The sequence below is a fragment of the Corvus hawaiiensis genome, chromosome Z (genome assembly GCF_020740725.1).
Source record: "Corvus hawaiiensis isolate bCorHaw1 chromosome Z, bCorHaw1.pri.cur, whole genome shotgun sequence".
In the NCBI taxonomy this organism is placed as follows: Eukaryota; Metazoa; Chordata; class Aves; order Passeriformes; family Corvidae; genus Corvus; species Corvus hawaiiensis.
The window spans coordinates 5,842,815-5,864,091 of record NC_063255.1 but is presented as its reverse complement, the minus strand read 5'-3'; the positions used below and the strand labels follow the sequence as shown (position 1 = coordinate 5,864,091).

General features: G+C 36.0%; 1 protein-coding gene across 5 annotated transcripts in view; it reads right to left on the bottom strand.

Annotated features, from left to right (window-relative positions):
- Positions 1–518: 518 nt before the first annotated feature.
- The window catches only part of LOC125319585 (cAMP-specific 3',5'-cyclic phosphodiesterase 4D), a 368,051-nt gene continuing 347,292 nt past the window's right edge, over positions 519–21,277 (bottom strand). For all 5 annotated transcript variants that reach the window (XM_048290860.1, XM_048290863.1, XM_048290861.1 and 2 more), the window contains 9 exons: positions 17,855–17,948; positions 13,988–14,160; positions 12,921–13,019; positions 12,671–12,835; positions 10,818–10,917; positions 7,018–7,172; positions 6,377–6,499; positions 5,721–5,903; positions 519–5,175 (listed from right to left, as the gene is read on the bottom strand). In XM_048290860.1, coding sequence (XP_048146817.1) covers positions 4,762–5,175; positions 5,721–5,903; positions 6,377–6,499; positions 7,018–7,172; positions 10,818–10,917; positions 12,671–12,835; positions 12,921–13,019; positions 13,988–14,160; positions 17,855–17,948 — 1,506 coding nt within the window. In that variant the 3' untranslated portion in view covers positions 519–4,761. The remainder of the gene's footprint in view (positions 5,176–5,720; positions 5,904–6,376; positions 6,500–7,017; positions 7,173–10,817; positions 10,918–12,670; positions 12,836–12,920; positions 13,020–13,987; positions 14,161–17,854; positions 17,949–21,277) is intronic.

The following is a 21,277-nucleotide window of genomic DNA, read 5'->3' as shown; positions in this document are numbered from 1 at the left end:
GCACCTAAAAGGTGCCTGAAAGCCAGTTTAAGAATTGGACTCACATTAAGAGTGACTCCTTCCTCAAGAAAACACTATGAATTTTATTTTTAAGAGCAATTTCTTTTTATCACCCATTTGGAACAGAGATTGTGACAATGTTTGTGGTACTTTTTTATTGGTTTGGTTTGGTTTAGTTTCTATACGGTATCCCAGTGTATTGCTCATCTAGACAACCTCTAGACATCTAGTTTCTTTAAACCACTTAAGTCACTGGTAAAATTTCCTGAAAACCAAGACTGTATGCCTTTCTAGTGTAACTATATATCACACCTTTGTATATTAGGCTCCCTAAGAAATACCGTATTTGATTGACTTTTCTGATTTGCTCAAGTTTATTTTGTATTATCTATGTGAAACACTATTCTGACAAAATACGGTAATCAAATTATTCTGGAAATATGTTTTCTTTTAAGCTGTCAAAACTATGGGATTCATGTAAAAAAAGTTAACTTTAAAAAAAAATCAAATACAGTAACTAGGCAGAATCAACACATGCTTTTATTTCCATTGCATATAAAATTTCATATGAAGGTATCGATGTACAGTACTAACCCATAGGCTGTAAGAGAGGCTAAGAAACCAGTGAAAGAATAGCCATGTGCAATGTTCACACAAGTTGCCACTCTCAAGACATCCCCAAAGAAAATACCGAATTAAAACAGTAACAAGAAATTGTTCAGGATATCTGTTGTTGTAGAGTCCCTTTTAGACTATATAAAACAAAAGCATTCGAATTCCTTTGGGCCAGGGCTGCTAAAATCTACAGTTTGTGTCAAAAAGGAGATTCTGGTTTTTCTTGGAAAAGAATCTCTCCTTTCATGAATAAGTCGCAAGTTACAAGGGCTGGGCATCACTGGAATGGAGAAGAGGTATTTACCTCACTCTGGCAAATTCAATGATACCAGCTCTGAGTTGTCTGGAGCAATGTGACAAGTCAAACAGCAAGAGTTGCTCAGTCCAACCTGCAAACCTAATAGTAGTGTTATTAAAACATCTAACAGTTTACTGCTCTTCTGTAGAGCTAGTGCACTATGCTACACACATCTGCACAAAGCTTTAGCTACACCTATATAAAATAAACTTTGGCTACTTGTAACACTAATATTGGAAAGCATTTCCAAGACTGAAGTTGTATATCCTACTATGGATTCTACTTATACAGTGATCATTTGTGCTACTAAAGAAGAAACATTACAGACAATTGTAAAAGTGTATGAGTTACACCCTCTTAATTCTGATCATTCCATTTCACAATATGCATTAAAATCAAATGTTTATTAGAGATGCTTTCCAAAGCTGTTTCAGTGCATTTCAGCACTGAAATGCAGCATCAATTATTTATCTTTTTTAGGAGCAAAAAATGGCTGCAATAATCCCCAATTACAGGCTGTAAAAAGATATTCAGAGACAATACAATTACATTACCAGAAGTCTGCAAAAGCTTGAACTTCCAGCAGGGTCAAGAATGAAAGTTTATTGTAGTATTACGCATATTAGCTCGTAAGAGTATCCCCCATCAGTTAGCAACTAAAAATATGGTAGAAATGCCCAGCCCTAGCCCCAAGGCTACCTTACTTTCAAATGCAGCTAAACAAGAAAATATTGTTTAAAGTTAAGGCACAGCCCTGGGACCAAAGACCTGCAGCTTTTTTAATCAATATATCTTTATGTATTTTATACTTTTCTCAAATCTTCCATAAATGAGCTCTATGGTGACACTGAATATATTACAGGAGAAGAAATGTACAAGGAATATGTATACACAATAGTCATTCTCTCACCAAGAGTTTCCAGATACAGCAACACCACCCTGACAAGGATGATGTTATAATAAGAACTGATAATTTACAATTAACATTACAGTATGTACATTACAATAAATACATGGTTGTAAACAGAGACAAACAAGACTGTATTACAGGTAAGGTCATTTGGTGAGAAAAATGAATGGCACAAAAAATAAATAATGTGTTTCAAAAGAACTGTCAAAGCTTTCTATAAAATCCATTTCATTCAAGTTTTTTTAACTTCTGAATGCTATTTGTTCTATCGATATTCTTTCATTATCATTTTTTAATGACACAAAACAATTTAAGAATTTAAATACAGCATTACTGAGTACAGCAACTTGCAAGCTAAAGTGTACTGTTATAAACAAGGTGATTTTTCTTTTTTCCTCCCACTCAGTATCCACTCACTGCATTTTTTAATGGCAAAAATATTCACAACACATAAAGCCACTTATAAATGGTATTGTTTTAAAGCAGTGTACAATGCTAAAACACACTTTGGCAAAAGAGGAAAAAAAAAGATTGTACAGTGCATTATATCCCCAACTCTAAGAAATGGTATCATTTTCTATGATTTGATTGTCCACATGTACAGGTGTATATCTCACAATATGGGTTTATGTTCATTTACTTTCAATTAGTGCAGAAACAAAACTTTCCAGGTCCTACTGGTTATTCTGGAATTTATATTGCTTTTCCACTACTGAGGTTCCAGGCACTCTTGGGGGCTAAAAGGACTTTCAGATGGATCAGGGTCAGCAAGAAATGATGAAAAAAAAAGAATCAAAAAAAAAAAAAAAGGCAAAACTTAAAAAACCCCATGAGTTATCTTCATTCTTTTACTCCTTCTGCATCTTCTGTGCTAAGGCCCTGTGAGGGCTAATGGTAAAGAAAATTATGACCTGGATATAGAAGAATGCAAAATGCATTTAAAAGTTGAACTATTAGCCAATTATTTTTAAACAGGCTTTTATTCTAGATCTCTGGTAATTTAAAAGTACCTGTATTCATAGCTGCAAATTTGCTACCAAAAAAATCCAAAAGGAAAATAATGGCTGCTGCTATCACCTTTTATTAAGAAATTATCTTGATATTGTCATTTTAACAGAATTTTAGAGTGTGGGAGTCTGCTAGCCTCCCTACGAAACTATTTCCCATCTTCTACACTCAAAACTACAATTCTAGTGATGACTAAAGAGGAGGAAATAAAATCTCTTCTTTCATACGACCAAACAAGAAGACTGAAAAATGACAAATATTAACTCCTACCTCCCTTTAGCTTTCCAAGTTATGGTAGCCTTCAGTACCAATCAAACTGAAAGGCAGGATTCCCTTAGCACAAGCAGGGAAAAGGATGAAAAGATCTAAGATTGAAATAATATGGAGTAAACTACAACTCTCATGATGCACTGCTCACTTACTTAATAATATAAAAAGACAAGACTGGCCTGGCTCTTCTTGCAACAAAGACATGAAAAAATAACACTACTCATTATTTTTATGTTGTACACCTCTCAGATTAGCAAATGGTTTAACTAGATAGCTACCCAGATTAAAAGTTACTGGGAGTCTTAAGTTGGAGATACTACACTAATGCTTTTTTTCAGCAGAACAAATATTTCATACGTTGTATCAGTCTGTTCTGATTTAGCAGTCTATAGCTCCCAGGCAAAAGTAGTCTGAAAAACCATGTTTCAGAGGAACAATTGTTATTAGAATAGCAAAAGAGCTGCTTTTTTACTGATGACAATTCATTACTGTTTTTACAGGCTCTGGTCCTGTAAATCCTAGTGTTAGTGGTCCTAGCTGGTATCACTGGGACCACTTCTTGTAGTAAGACAGAGTTGGCAGGATCAGGCCACTATGAGGGCAAAAGCACTATATAAATCCACTAACACATTTGGGAAAATTGTGGTGAAAAAACAAATAAACGAAAAAAGCTATCATACTGAAAAAGTTTTATGTAACACAAAAAATATTCATGGAACTCATGAATATATAAAATAATAGACTTTTACAGCTCAATATTACCATGACATTCTAAGGTGCCAAAAAAATAAAAGAAAAAGGAATTAAAGAAAAAAAACCTAGAAGTATTATCCAGTGTAGCACAGATTTGTACTGAAAACTTGTAAGTAACTCTTTGGAAAAAAAAAAATCAGTGGCAGATGAAAATCGGTTTTTTTTTTTAAATATAATACCTCGGTATATTTAATAAAAAGTAAGCTCTAAAAAAGATCTCTGTTTCACATATTATACAAAATGGAGAGGTTAGTGCAACCCACTGGGTCACACTTTTTTCAGTTATGTCTCAGATTAGAAATCAGAAAACTATGCAATTTTCACAGCTTATCTTCCTGTTGGTAACAGAATCATGTTGTGTCCCTTTATTTTTGTGAATTTGTTTTCCAGTAGGAACCTCAATGTTTTTTCTGTCTGTTTCCTCTACATTAATCTATCTATTATCCAATACCTTACAATACAATACAATGAATTCAAAAACTATCAAAGCACACCAACATTCGTTTGGCAGGTGGTACGCCTCTGAAAGCATTTGCTTTATTTAATGGACTCTGCCAAATAGAGACCTTATTAAAATGTACCTAATGGATGTTCTCCCCCTCCTTTCTGACACCGTGGAGGTGAAAATTCTGGTTACAATATTCCTGAGTGCCAAACTGAGTCATCAACATCAGTTTTGATCAACAATCCTTCTGGCAGGTAACACCAAGTTCTGACCATGGTTTAGTATGTGACATATACTTTGGAAATCATTACCTAAATTTAAAAAAATAAAAATAAAAAATCCAAAACAAAACCAAAATCCTCCCCTCTCCCCCCCCATAAAAAAAAAAAAAGAAAAGAAAAAGAGAGAGAAAGAGGAAAAGAAAGGGAGAGAGCAGGAGAGAAAGAGAGTGTGTTTTCATTGTTATGTGTCAGGAGAATGTTCTTCTACCACACAAGGCTCTGCTGTTTGGTTCTCCTCCTCTTCTACTTCTTCCCCTACTTGCTCATCAAGAGGAATTTCAGTGGATTCTGAATCCTGGGTGCAAAGAGTCTTGGAGTCACTGAAGCTGGTGTCTTCCTCTACTTGACTTCCACTGTCCTTTTCAGTGTCTGACTCACCGTCTTCCTCTAGTGTTAGTTCAAACTGGAATTTTTCAGGTTGACCCTGCTTTCCCTCCTCCTTTTCTTCAGGTGCAGGAGAGGGACTTCGAGGGATTGTGCTCTGGTACCATTCTCGATTGTCCTCCAGTGTATCTAAGATATCCTGGGCATCTGGGTGAACAAGATCTGCCCATGTCTCCCACAAAGGATGAACAATGTAATCTATAAATCCCACCTGTTGCAAATAATACAAGAATATGATTATTCACAGAGAAATGAATAAGTCATGGAAGTTATGAGAAATATTATGCTAGTAAGAGACAAAAGATACCTTAAAGGTGGCTGAAAGGAAACCATACTAGTTTATATAATAGATAAGGTCTTTTACTTTTCAGAAGTCTGATTCAGGATATTGGATAAGCGCATGGAAAGGATTTGTTTTCAAGTGAACTGCTCATTACAAACAACTCCACTGCATCTAGTGAGCCAAATACCTGCTTTATATTTAATTCTGATTTTGAAGGAAACCCTAATCAGCTGTACAGTAATCTCTTTTGGCATGTATGCTGCTTTTCAGGTCAGGACAGTGATGGAATCCCTTCAGCAAGCATACTGCCATGTACTGTTTTCACAGTAAAGGTCTCAGATTGCCTCACTTACTACTGAAGAGCTGAATTAATTAACTCAGAGGAAGAAAAGGAAATTCAGAAATTATTCAAAATATGACGGTGTACCATCCTTTTCTTCTAAAAGGTTGAACTACCTTGTCAAATCAATTACCTGTGATTTTTCCACAGATGCATTGTGCTTATCACACATGGGACTTATCTCCATTCCCCTCTCTCTTTCCCGATCTCCCTGACGGAAAAATTCCTCCATTATTCTGTCTGTCCATTGGCGGTAGAGATGGAGTGGCTTGGTAGGATTGCTCAGATCTGCACAGTGCACCATATTCTGAAGAACCTGGAATAGATTGAACACCTGTGGTGTTATTACCCTGAAGAACAGCAGCTCCTTTTTTATACATTTCTGGTGACTCTAAAACAAAACCTTGAAAATACATGTAAAGCAAGATTTATTCTAAACAGCAAAAACTTATGTGCTTGTGTGATTTTCATACTTGTAGCAATATCCATGAATTACCTGGCTTCTGCTGCTTCTGCCACTATAAAGGTCACAAAATCCTTGTCAGAAAGAGAATCACTTTTTGACAATTTGAAAGGAAGGGCAAAGCCTCATTTAGCCCAGAACTACTCTAGCACTTCATTAGTCTCCCAGAGAGTAACTTGGACCATGTCACTTAGACCAGGAAAGAAACAGAGGGAAGTAGCAGGTTATGGTGTGAAACAGACAGCTCTAATCTGTGCTGGAGAATGGGGAGAACAATGTTATAAAGTACGTAATGCAAGTGACCATTTTCAGATGAATTTCCTTACCTGAATCCTGTCTGAATAGTTATCAAGAAGCAGGACACCAGAACTGGTCACTTTTTTCGTTTCAACCATAGTTTTTAAATCAGCCAGTAGATTCATATGCTTAGACATATCTGTTGCAAGAACCTAGAAAAAAACAAACAAAAAACGAACACTATGTAAATGATTCTACTGGGGTTTTTAAAAAAGTATTTGAACATATAAATCAACAGTTTTGGAAGGAACCCATAGCTCCTATTTCTGAATACATGATACAAGCACGAGTCCTGTATATTCATAATAGTAGGTTCTCATTTCAGTTATTTTAAAAATAGGACAAAATCATTGTTCAGCATTGTTCAGAATGATCAGATCAGCCCAAATTCCTTATTAATTCAGTAGCAAATTTCTAACTGATGGTAGAATGGTATACATGTCAGTACAAAACCAGCTTGAAACAGAAGTGTTTACTTTCTAAAAATGCATAGACAGTTATTGAAACTTAAAAGAACACACTATTCATGTTTGGGTAAGACATGAGAAAACTTCAAACTTTCACTTCATTGTTTACAGGCCTGATCACATGTAATTTATCATAAAATGCTTCTGTGCTTTATTATTCAGTGTGCTAGCTCTGTGGAAGATCAAACTCAAAAAAAACTCACAATGTCAATGACCATTTTCCTCAATGATTGTCTCTGTTTTTTGGTCAAATTCTGGAAAATGTCACAATTTTCTTCCTGCAGCAGCTTGAAACCCACAGCTAAGTGATGATTCTCCAGTACTGATGAGTCATTGTACATCAAGGCGAGTTCAGAATCTGCAATAACAATTGCAGGGCAGAACGTTACTAAAGGCTGTGCTTCTACCAAACCTTAAGATCTTTTTCAAATTCATTCATAACAAGATCTACAAATAAACTTTTAGTAACAGCCCTGAAAGTTACAGATTATTGACTGAATATCTTACTAGGTCAAGCCAAAGTATGTTGAGGAAAACAAAGAAAAGGCTTTGTAATGATGCATGTACACGTGCCTGTAGTGGCAAGTTAGAAAAAATATAAGGAAGGTAATTTTCAGGATACATTTTCATATCTGCATGAGGTAACTTAGAAAATATTATATGCATAATATATGCATAAACACAACTCAACTAAAACACACTCTGATGTGTTGTCTTCTCATGCCTCTCTCCATCACAACACCTAAAATTCTATTGTTAGAAAAGTTTCAGCTGTCCAGCACTCTGACTGGAGAATACACAGCTGAGGCTTTTCTGCAGGTCTGCTGCAGAGAGCACACTTCTTGGTTTTCAAATCATGTCTTTCTGCAGTTATCTAAGACACTCAGATGCCTGGTGAACTAGGCTTACAGTCATTAGTTCATGACAACTGAAGGCTGGTAGGATGGTAACAGCTATGCTTCTGTCTTTTCCACATAATGTCATGTGGTGTGAAACTGCAAGCAGTGGCCTTGCCTGCTGCTTCATGCTTGAGCGTGGTCAGTGCTTGATGTTGTCTGTAATGCTGCCTTCTCCAATGGAATCATTCTTTACTCAGTCACTCCATATGGCTGTGAGAATAACACACACTTTCCCAGCCATGTCTGTGCTGAGGCACACCTGTAAGATCAGCTTAGGCCTGCTGAACAGGCAGCTCTGTCTAATCAAAGCAGTTACCAAACTTTCTGCACAGCTTTAGCTTTTACGCAGGAATACTGCACAGTCAGCTTGCATATGCTTTAAGATATAGCTTGTAAATATATCTATCACAAAAAACTCAAATACTTTTTATGGAATCATACTTTTCACATGCTATATTATCTTCTATTTATTACAGCTGTTCTAGCCTAAGTCTGAACATACATCAGTCTATTCCACTCTTTGTCCTCTTTTCTTCTTTTACAGCAGAAAATGATTTTATGTTTTAAAATGCCTCTGGTTCAATAGGAGGCCTCTAAAAGCTTTGATCTTCAGATTTCATTAATCTCATTATCTATTCTCCGGCTGTCTTCCTCTCCTGTTTTGAATAAAACAATCCATCGAATCAGGAAAGTCTTCCTCTTACTTTCCTTATCCCAAAGGCAGCAAAACCATAACAGCAGAAGTAGAAAGAAAGCAAGTTTGCAAATGATCTATCTCTCTTTCATCTTTCACAGAACATACACAAAGCTTTCATACTTGTTTTTCTTACACAGAAAACAGGCACTAGTTTATTTTCCTTTCAAACAGCCTTCTGATGAACTGCAACTGCAAAACACTCCACTTTGCCAAAATACTTTGGAAGAGCTGGAGCTACAGACACAGCTAAAATGTACTCAACTTCAAAATGGATGTGAAAATGCACAAAAGTTCCCCCTGAGTAACATCTGTAACACATTATAAGATTCAAGAATATTTTTCAGCAAGGATAGAGTTACAGTGGTAAAATAAGCATCTCCTCTGATGCTAATATACTTCATATTTGTTTGTTCTTTAATAGCATTCAAAAGGTATCAGTTTCGTTGACAATTGTGTAATAGACTTTAAATAGGAAAACAATATTCATAAAAATCACAAGACTAATTATAAAGAATAAGACAAAAACATGGCAAATATGTATATACTCTAAGTAACTAAATCTATTATGGTTTTTTTCCAAATGTATTCTTACGCTTAGTGAAATGTTAATACATTGTACGGTTCACTGGAAAACAAAATTAGATGGAAGCAAATTATCTTCTAGAGGTTAGGAAAATTTTGGATTTGAGAAACCAGCATTAGATGATCTTTTTCTGTCTTTGTCCCTGCAGTTTCTTCCCTGTATACAGAACAATTTTAAAGGAACAAAATCTCTCTGTTTCTTTCAGCCTTGCAACAGCAGTTTCAATTAGTGCTGTTACTTGACTGACACGTAAGCCTCCTTTATCAAAAGCTGAATTGAGAAAAGACATATTTTCTAAGCTGGTAATTATCAGCATGAGAATGACTCCTGTATTAGCTGAATTTCAATCTGTCTAACTAGAAGTGAAAGGTTTAAGCACCACCATTCATCCCTTCAACTAGACAGTTATCCCTCTTAAACTTGAACAATTTATTGGTTTCCTCGTAGAACCTTGGAGCCAGCAGTATATACTGGTACTCAATTTCTGATTAAACAAAGTAAAACTTTACTTACATATGCCCACTCTTAAGAATTCAGGTATTATACACTGTTTTTTGAACAAAGCTTGATTCACTCTCTGCCTATACTACACTGCTGAACTGTACTGGTCCCCAGTAAAGCACAAAAAATCCAGAGTCAATCCTAATTCTCTTCTATGCAGATGAGTCATCAAATTGAATTTCATTATAGAGTGGCCTTTAGGCCATTGAGACAAACGAAACTAGGTGGAGACTAAACTGAAGTGAATGTCTCATTCAAATCTACAGCAGCAATGAGTCAGAGGAGGAGCTCCCTTCAAACTCTGCTGCTGATTTGGGGTCATTCTATTTTAGCACCTGTGAAATAGATTCACCCATGTGCAGAAGTGACAGTATCTATAAATGTGCAACCAGGTGGGTCAAATACACAACCCTAGGTATGTTTCTATTTCTTTTGCTTTTTCTTCTTCTGTGCTTGGTTTATTAGTGTTATTTTAACTCTGTACTTCTGGGTCAGTTATCATAAAAGAAGTTGTCAGCAAAAGAAATAACATAGTATGATGGAACTTGTACTGACCTACAAAGTGCTACCCACTGATAATAGTGACACAAGTCAATGAAATCCAAGCAGGTTACACTGGGGCAACAAACCAGTAAATATGTCATGATCAGGTTCAATAAAGTTAGCAGTGTTTTTCTTTCAGTAGAAGAATAAGGAGAGGACAGAGGTTCAGCAATGCTGCAGACAACAGCCCTGAGAAATATAGAAATACACTGGGTTTCAAATTTGGAGATGACATTAGGGTCAGAAAAAACCAAACAGGTTTATCAAAGCCACAGAGACAGGCTGAGGAAATTCAGTCCACAAGGCATGAGAGATCAAAAGCCAAGTACAGGATCCAGGCAGAGAGAGATGGGCCTGACAGTCTGTTTGCTAAAAAGAAACCTCTTTTCTGCTTTCTGAATTTCTATCCTTGGTCATATCATATGTTTCTAATATGAACATATAAACTCTTGTCTTCCTTTTTTTTTTTTTTTTTTTAATCTTCCTTCATTTTTCTCCTCATTTATTTATTTAACATAAATCAGCTATATTTCCAGGAGAGACAACATGCAATACATTGAAACAATGCCAGGTTTATAGTTCATACTTCAGTAATTCTTGCTAGAGAGTACTATGTAAATTATTTCTAAAGTTGCAAAAAATGCAAAGTAGTATCAGGTTTAAAATATAAACATCTATCTACTGAGAAAAGTTAGAGAGAGAAGCAAACAAGGAATGAACTGTATTTTTCAGGTGCTATTGCAGCAAATTTTTGAGAAAACCACTGAACATCAAACTTACTTGTGTTGATAAGAAACTGGTTTGAAACCCCAGGATGATCTACATCATGTATTGCGCTGGCAAAAATTGCTGCAAGAATCTCCAAATCAGTGAAGACTGCCTAGAATATCATGAAACAGAAATGACAATCACTAATCAGTGAAAACGTCTTTTCAATGAAAAAGAGTCTGCTTTGAATCTGGATTGGAACAAGCAAAACACATTTGAAATATACCATGATCTCTAGAGACCTTACACATAAGCTATCAAAACCTTTTGTAAAATCACCAATTATATAGAATTTCATAAATATTTCAAGTTTGGCCACAGTAAAGTGATCTGTACTTCATACAGACAGTATCACTAAATTCTGTCACAACTGAAGTATTTTCAGCTTCAGTCAGTGAATAAATCCACCTTTATTAGACAATTAAGTACAGGTTTCTAGCTTATAGCACAAATTAAATATTTCAGCTTGACTCCTGTGTATTGTCCTGTACTGGAAAGATGCATATCTCCTAACCAATGATAAAGGAAATAGCAACAGACTACACAACATCTCACTTAGCATTTACTGATTTTCCATCTGTATGAGATTATCAGGAAGATAGGAAAAGAGGATGGCAATGGACCTGGAATGTCACTGAGCCCAGTGTCCTGTTGTCAGAAGCACACATGTGATGCCATTGCTTTCACAATTGACCAAGGACAGCTTGGAAGTGCACAGACCAGCAGTGGCACTGGGCAGACATTGCCATTTCACCGGCTAAAGCTCTGCTGAGAAGATGTCATGAAAAAAAACCCGATCTGAAAAAAAACCCCAAAATTTTACCGATGACTAGTTCGGCTGTGTGGTGAAGCCAGTGGTATTCTAAGAACATTATCTGATCTGTCTTCTTGAGAGCAAGAAAATCTTTCTCAAGAGATTTCCAAGTCTTTGAGGATCAAAACCTGCCAACAGTCTCAAGGTCCACTTATAACCCTTTTTTTAAGAAGAAGGTAAACCAGATGTATTCAGTAACATGAAACATTGATCATTATAGGAAACAGTAAAAATGCAGCCCTTCTTGACAATGAAGGTAAATCTTTTTGAACTAGTAAAATTTCTACTGCTTGCTTTTCCTGAATTTTTCCAACAGTTTGCTGGGATATATCCATGCTTGCTATGTTAATCCCTGAACTGTGCTTAAAAGAGGGAAAATCACCATCTTCCACATCTTTCTACTTCAGAGATTTAAGAACTTTCAAGAAGACAATTACTACGAAAAGAAGAGATTAATTTTTTCCCTAATTAATTTTGAAATATTTATGAGGGGGTAAAAAAAAGACATAGTCCAGTGAAAATTTAGCACATGTTCCAATCTGTCTTAGAAGTAAATACAAAAGTAGTCTTTCAGGATCAGAATAAACATGCAGAACAAAAGAAAAAAACATTAAAATCCCACTCCCCCCAAAACCTCACCTACCAAAACCCAAAAGGCCCTTGAGAGAACACCATTTTATCACTAACTTTCCTAAGAAATTCCACTTACTGTGGTTAGATACAATCCCACATGGGAAATAACAACAGAACAGGATGTAGTATAAATAATAAGATGGTGGAAAGAAGATATGCATTGTGTTACAATGAAAAAGGTTATGACTGCACAAGTCTGCATGATTTAGAATGAAAAGATGTGATATTTTCTGCACGATATTTACATGCAGCTTTGATACTCACAAAATATCTTTAAAAGAACAGAATTTATTAAAGAAATACTAAGATTTCTTTAAAAAACATTGCAGAAACCAAGATCTTTAACATATAGTTTAGAAGACTCTCAGTGCATCCCCTTCTCTCATGACTGCCACTTCTCCTCTTCAGTGTAGTTTACCTCTAATGCTGGGGTTGATAGTAGGACATGGGTTGACTGAACAACGTCTGCAGCATGTATGTTATTATGGTATGCCACATCTGCATGGTAATGGTCCTCCAGGGTCATCAAGTAAGTTATTAAAGTATCTACTGGAATCTTAAAAGTTTTTAACAAGTCCCTCTCCTATAAAAGTAAGGAAAAAATTAGATTTCAAAGCACAGAACAATCTCCAAGATAAGAAAAAAGCAGCACGACTACTCCTACTTGCCTGAAAAATAGTGTGCATGATGACAGTCAAAGGTCTGTTTCCAGATAACTCTGCTACTCTGAAAACCTGAAGGCCCCACTTGTTCAAATCTTCAAGTTCCTAGAGTTGAATCAAGCAACAAACAGGTTGAAACCTAACACAGAAATTACAGCAATTTTTGAGAGAAACAATTACAAACACAGAACTTCTTCAAACCTGGCCACTGTGAAAGTTACACGCTAAACTCTGGAAGGGCTAAACTCTGCAGCTGCTACTAATCTTGCAACATCAGAATTTACATCTACCAATTTTTCAGATTTTAATTCTCTAAGAAGGAAAGACTGCCTCTTAAGTGGATTACTCCAGAGGGAAAAATTCTACAGTATCTTGAATGAGTTTAACTGACATACTTTGCTATCTCACTGTCCATTGACAAAAAGGTTCAGTGAAGAGAAAACCTCCAGAGATGCTGCAATTCTGCTGCTCTCTCCCTGGTTCTCAGAAACACTCTTCAAATAAGATTCCTGAAAACGTTAGGACAGGCATATTTTAAAATGCGAAACTCGATCAAAAATCCCTTTATACCAATTTTCTATTATTGCCAAGCAGTTAGCTGCTGGTGCAAAAAATAATAAGACGTTTCATTGAAAAAATAACACAAAGGATGTACCTAAAATGATACAGCTAAAAATAGGAAGGATAGCTCTACTGCTATATATACTTCTGCATTTTTAAAAAATAAGGTTGCTATCTATACATTTTCACTCCTGTGACATTATATAATACATTTAGCCTTCAATCTTCAGATACTATTTAAGAATAGGCAGCTTTATTAATGCATACACAAATGCTAATTTACATTCCATCTCCACATGAAATTGTCTTTATGCTGAAATTAACCCGTATAGTCAGATTCTGATTTTACTAGCTATTCTGCCACTTCAAGAAATTTGGATTATTTCAAGTGAGAGCAGTGCTTGGTGCTGCAGTTTGAAATCAATGTTTATAAGCAGAGGATGGAGTAATACTGAAAAGTCCATACTGTTTAAATTTAATGGTTTAAATTCAAGAATTTATATATTGTCTACCTTGGCAAGGACATCTTCTTGTTCTGTTTTAACTCCAAACCTGGGAATACTGGAATTAGTTAGGCTGGAGCTGTGCATGAGCTTTTTGACTCCACTGATCTGGGACATTGGCCTCTTCTTTTTCTCTTTCTCTTTCTGTGTCGGAGAAGGGATTTCAACTTCATGTTGCTTGTCTTCAAAAGAATGAATAAAAAGAGAATAATTTATAAAATAATTATAAATACTACAAAAATCCCTGTTGAGTTCCATCTTATGGACTTTTTAATTCTTAGAAAAACTTCTTTTAAGATTTTGCAATAGACTCTTTCTATCAAGATCAGTAAACCCATGAAAAGTTAAATATAGACCTATACTTCAGTACAAGCAGGTCTCTTTTACTCAAATTGCCTCATTATTTCTGAACTGGCTTTAAAAGCAACTTGTGACTGCCTGATTACCACTTCTGCCATATCCCTAGTGCTGTAGAAAGGGTCAGTCATCTCAGTATAAAAGCATTATTACAACTGAACAGGAATCCATTTTGCAAGAAATATTAATTTTGTTTCTTTTTTTCAGGAAAAACATTTTCTGAAATTGTATTTCAAAAATTGTCCATGTGTGTCCTCATGTAAACCTTTAGAAAACCTTTTCAGGACTCGAAGGACTTAACACTTGTGGACTGGTCCTGTCTACTAACACTGTACAAACTGGAAAGGCTTTTGTCAGCCACATCTACAAGAATTTTGGATTGCTGGCTGTTCATGCCAGCAATGTAGTGTTTCTGCACCTCCCAGCTAGAGTCAATAATAATGGCAGGATGAGTGGTCTGCTAAACCCCTGTATTTTGCTGTGGGCTTTTGCCTCCATAGCACTTTCAGCAGCATCATTTAATAAAATTTATCAACATATGTTCCAGAAAAAACTTTAAATATGAATTAAATTGAGAGTAAAGTATATTTAGGCAACAACCACATGATTGCTGCAAAACAGTATGGGGCTGTGGAGCACTGCAGACATCTTTGGTCCTCAAAGAAACCCAAGTTAGTGCAATGAAGGATTTTGCTGACAAAACTATTAGGAACATGCATTATTTTTTGTTCCTTTTATTCATGCTGTATTTCAATCTAGAATTTAATGACTCCCTTCAAATTATCTTTTTTTTTGCTGAAATGTACCTCCACCTTTTCTAGACCTCAAGGAATATACCAGTAAAACCACAAAAATCCAGAAAACATGTTTCTGACACAGGAGATGAGGCAAAACAGCTAAAAAAACCACCTTAAACCAAAATAAAATTTGAATAGAAAATAAGAAAAATTGGGCTTTTTAGAACATGTGCTTTTTTTCCTTTTTGCAATATTCATTTTCAATACAGACTTTGAAACCAGATGAAGCTAGCAAGTGAATTTCTAATTACCAGCTTGTTATGTGTTTGCTTCTTCACTTTCTTTTTTCCTTTTTTTTTTTAAATTACTCTTTAGCAGATACATTTAATGGACACCTCAAATTCCAAACAAATCACAGCGAAGAAGAGGCTATGGAAATGTCACCAGGTTGTAGCCTGCAGCACTGAGTCCCCCGACTGCCCCGTCACACTTCACCTCATAAAGAGAAAAAGTGGAGGTGGAGCATGGCAGCCCTTATCTGGTGAAAGCTGACAACAGATGAGGAGCTGTGACTTGTATTTGTGCTTTGATGTTTATGGTTTCGGTCATATGCACAAAGTTTAGACTCATCAAACAGAGATTTGTAAGCTGAGCTGTCAGACTAACTCAAGTGAAAGGAAGAGTCTGTCTGAGTGACTTTAGATCTTCCGAGAAATTCAGTGGGATTGCCTCTGCTTTTGTAACTTTGAGCACACGGGGCTGTGCCCATCTGAACATCCAGAAAAGACAGCTTGCCATTCTGAACCTGTTTATGCTATGCTCAATGACAGGTTCTCAAACATTTTCCATTCATAGAAAACAGGTTAATGATGCTGAAAAAGAAAAACGTTGCATATTATTATACACAATGTAGGAACCTTAATTCTCATTCACAGAATAGATTTCTTGGCATTTTAAATCATTTCCTACCTTCATATAGCCCTATAGGAAAACAGTTTGGTTTTGGTTTTGTTTTTTTTTAAATAAGAAAAACAGGAAACCCTGTTTTCTCGTGACATGTTCCTAACTTACAAATGTGAGAAAGTTTGTAGCTATTGAGGAGGTAAGTTATGTGTTAAAAAAATAAATTAGATAATAAACTCATTAAATATTTCTATGGAGAGATTGTTTTCTCTTTACATAGAAGTTCAGAACCTATACACACAGACTGCATATTTTGAAAATATTTAAGCAATACATCTGTAGATGAGGTGTTTTCACTATTGTGCTGCTCTTATACCTACAATTTTAGGTATCTAATTTTTCATGCAGACAGAAAACAGTACCCATGGTCCAGTGAATTAGAAGTGATTGCCTTTCCAGCCCTCTTTCTGTACAAGACTGATATGTCATGCAAAAGGCTGACAGATGCATTTCTTTACCCTGACAAAGTAAGTCTTAAGTTTTCAAGTGAAAGCAAGCAGAAGCTGGCATCTCAGTCTCCACAGCCTAAGTGGGTCATCCTTTCAGGCAACTGTACACTGGTTTTCAGGGCATCTGAAGCTGGGCAATACTGCTTCTCCATGACAGAGGCTTATCCCTCTCCCACTGTCGAAACCCTGCTGTGCCACAGCACTCGGCACACTACTGAAACCATGGGCCAGCTGAACCTATACACACAGACTGCATATTTTGAAAGTATTTAAGCAATATTTAAGCTATCCATTTTGGACAGGGTTACAGGATAAAATGTACTTTAAAAAAAAACACACTTCTCTCAAAAAAGCCACAGAAAGCACAAGCTATGGTATCTCAAACAGAATAAGATGAATCTTAACATATATGACTGGCACTTTTTAAAGTACTTGTTATCCTAATTTAGATGTATTTGGCTGTGCCTCTCTTTATACACAGTCTTTATGAACCAATGGTGTTTTGCCCAAAACATGTTTTGAGATTGGTACAGTATCTTTAACTTCATGTTCAAAATCAACAATATGGAATGAAGTTTTCTTGATTTTCATGAATTTTAGGGGAAAAAACCCAAAACCATGGTGAAGGAACCATATTCTTTGTAATATTGTGTTGGGCCTTTGTTAATGCTCACATCCCAGCATGCCAAGATCTTGAGCAGCAAAAATCTTCCTGGAAAAAGTCTATTCAGATGTTTATTTAGTCATATACATCTAACTGTGCATGTGCAGGCCGGGAATACCAAAATATCTTAACTGCATGCTGTGAGATTTTATGAGGTTACATGTGCTTATGTGCTTCTAGCATACTGAAACCTCTGCAGTAATTCTGGTAGGAAAATATAGTGGGAGAATTCCCTTTAATATATAAATATATATAATTACCACTCTGAGATTAGCCAAGTTGATTAGAGCATGGTGCTAATAATGCCAGGGTTGTGGGTTTGATTCCTGCATTGGTTGTTCACTTAAGAGCTGGACTTGATGATCCTTGTGAGTCCCTTCCCACTCAGAATATTCTGTGGATCTCTGTGATTTTCTATAATTCATTATATTAATTTCTTAATATGGCAGCAATATAGTACATGTAATATGTATATGAATATTTATCTGTAATTACACACACAGGGAAATCACATACACAAATTAACTGAGCTATGAGGAAATGGATCTAACCTGATCTCTCTGCACAAATGCTGACAATATGCTAAATGCACAGTTTCTAAAAGCAGAAGTTAATATGGAAAGCTACTTGCTTTGAAGCTCTAACACAGCCCAGAGAGATAAAAAAACCCACAAAAGGCAAGAAAGTTAACTCTTCATAGTCTTACCTAAGAAAGTGTTTGATATATATTCTGAGACCTGATTGCCTGACCTGCTCATTTCAGAGAGGTGGGTTAGCTCACGGTTGAGCATTCTTTTAAACTGGAAAAAAAAACAAAAAAGTGTAAAGTTAGTTACATCAAGATGTACTTTAGTTAGGATAAGAAAATGCAATCGATTTATGATTGGGGAAAGAACATGGCATTAAAAATATATACTCAAGTAAGACAACTGTGAAAGCAGAAACCACATGTACCAACAATGTACCCAACCAACTTATTCATGGATTGGACAATGTCATTCTTAACCTTCTAAAATACACCACAGTGATTCAATGACTAAGGTAAAATGTCCTACTAGTAACTGAAAACTCTAAGACATGTATACACACAACTTATAATCTTGTCTTTCCAATTTTTTAACTTTAATTTGGAAAGTATATACAAATGTATTTATGTAGGAGCTGTTCTCTACTAGTTTTCTCCTAGGATTTGTAAATAAATCTATTTCCGCATTTTTTGCAATTCATTAGGTAACATTTCAAGTCTATCTTACCTCTCATCATTAATCTGCTCGAAAGTGTTTGACAGTGTTGCTCCAAACAATCAAAATATCATATTGATTTCATACTAGCCAATATGAGAAGAGGTAGGTATTGTTGTCTCTGACCTAAAATTATTATATTCAATCAGTCCAATGACTTGACCATTCCACTAGCTTAGAAAACTGCAAGCATCTCTAAGAAACATTGGGGTAGAAAACACCCATCTGTGGAAACACCTTCTATTTCCCTCTTAGTTAGCTATTCACTCTAGGCACTCTATAGGATAGAAGCAGATATTAATATTCCATGAAATGTATAATTAATTAGGTACTCATCACTGAGCCTTTCTTGATTCCTTCTAGACTCCAGGGTGAAATGATATCGTGTGGTATTATGCTTGACAGGTTAATTACATAATACGGATCTCACTGTCTTAGATGCATTTTCATTGACTATAGCTCTGCTTTGATATTACCAACAAACAGAAGTCAGCAGTACTTATCAACAATTCAAACAACTCTTGCCAGTGAAAATTAGCATGCATCTGTCACTATTGAATTTTGCCTCCTATTGTGCCATCCTTTCCTTTTGTTGTTAGATTTCTCACTCATCTTTTCTCTTGACAAAGCCAAATGATTTGTGCCACTTTCAGAATCACCTTTTACCTTGTTCACACAGCCATGACTATCTGTTATATCAAGAAATAGCTATCCTTAGAGTATATACATGTAAACATTCCTCTATGTTGAAAACTGGTAATTTATAATTACCAGTTCTCCTTCTTCAAAGGACATAAACCACTGGAGTAAATATTAACCACCCCATTTCCATTCCGCTGGAATCATCAAAGCTATTTCTTCAAAGTGGCCTTGCATAGTGAAAGCTGTTATTTTCTTCACAATATCTTTGTAAGCCACCAATTACCATATTGCTCACCATTTCCCAAACAAAAATTACCTTTAATATAACATTCTAACCATTAGCCACTGCATTTTCCTGCCATCTTGATGTGTCATCAGCTCAGGAAGTTCCAGAGCTACAAAGACTGAATCCTACTTTAGTCACAAGCCAAAGGCTCAGTTTTGATCACAGATACAGCCATGTGCTAGCAAGTGCTCAACACGTCTGAAAATTTGAACCATACACATACTATGAGAACTACAGAGCTATACATTCCAGACAAAGCCAGTATCAACCTCTTCAGCGATGTCTAATGTTTGTCACCAATGTCAAATGTTGAAAAATCAAGCCAAGTTTACCAAGCAATAAAATGACTGGTACAAAAATCCTGAGACCTTTTTCAAAAGCCTGTCTTGAAACTTTTAACACACGTAAGTCATGCTTACACACTTTTTCTTCTGTTCTCACAAAAGGTGAGAAACTGTATTATTTAAGGCAAAAACTGAAGATCTGATGGAATAGCTTGTCTCCAGATGGCATCCAGAAACTGAAGCTTCAAATTAAATACTGCCTACAGGAATATTAATAAAATGTCAGGAGTTGATGAAACCCCATTAACTTCTAGGCACATCATCAGTGTATCCATTACTACGCCAATATTCTCTCTTCCTTAATTTAATTAGCTAGTTCACTGGATCCCAGCTTCAATAGATCCTCATCTGTCTGGTTGTTTCCTAGTAAATCCTTCTACATGATGCCCAACTTGGTGGTGCTGTTTTTACTGTAGGACAACACTAATTGCGTCATGTTCCACACTTTGGAAAAGAAGACCTTCTAGCCACCACTGGTATGTACTGCTCAGGAACTCCTCTTAAAAGTTTCCCAGCTTTGAAAGAGGAACAAATCAGTGTTTGTTTGCAGCTACCTCACACAGGAAATAGAAAGGATTTTTTTTCCCAAATAATAAATTTAATTGCGAGCAGTGGGTGGGGAGTTTGTTACTGAATACTGGGAATCATATGCAAGTTATGGAGCATATGTTCTCTAAGAATTTTCAGCTCAGTATTTGTTATGCGAATGTCCACAAATGGAAGGTACATAACAGTCTTTTCTAATGCTATGTTCCCCACTAGTCTGATGCAAACCTTCGTCTTCCCACCTCCCATCCCCCCACAAGTCAGCAGAACATGAAAACAACTGCATGAGAACTGCAGAACAGTCTGTGTTACTGCTGAACATGGGTGTACATAAAACAAGTCCCTCAGCCTCTTCAAGGCCCTCCTGCTGAGAGCAAATTTAATTGGAGATGCCTTTGGCTTTGAAGAACTGTAGCTGCATGATTTTCTCATACTCTTTCACATGTTGCTGACGCCACAGGACCAAGACTTTAATTGACATTTATTTTGAAAACTTCTGGACTAAGCAGGAGTTTAGAGAACTGTTTTGATTTTCTAATTATCTGACAAAGCCTTAAAACCGTCATTGCCATTGAATCAGATGAAGCTGAAGACCATATGCAGACAGCAGTTTCTGATGCAGAACAATAATGCTTTTTGAGAACATTAAAAAAAATCAAACATGAGAGACAAACAGCAATCAAGATGTTCAGGCATTTTCATTGGTTATACTCTGTTTCATTGTATCTGTACGCTACTCAAACCTCTTGTATTTATTTAATAACTTGCCTTCTGAGGAAAAAAAAACCCTTTTTCTAAGAAAAAAGCAATCAAACAGCAAACCCCATTTCTACCCCCTTATTTTTTCCTGATTTTATCTATTTCTCAAAGATTTAATTTGGGCCCAAGTGCACCCATACATAATTGCTGTTCCAAAGATCCACATATTTATACAGCTCTGCACAATTACTTTATAATTAAATTTTGCCTCTCACATGGCTCCCACAAGATCATATTGCCAACCAGAGAAGTTGGTTACATCCATGAGCCAACACTGTTTTACTCATCCAAGAAACACCCCTAAGTGCTTG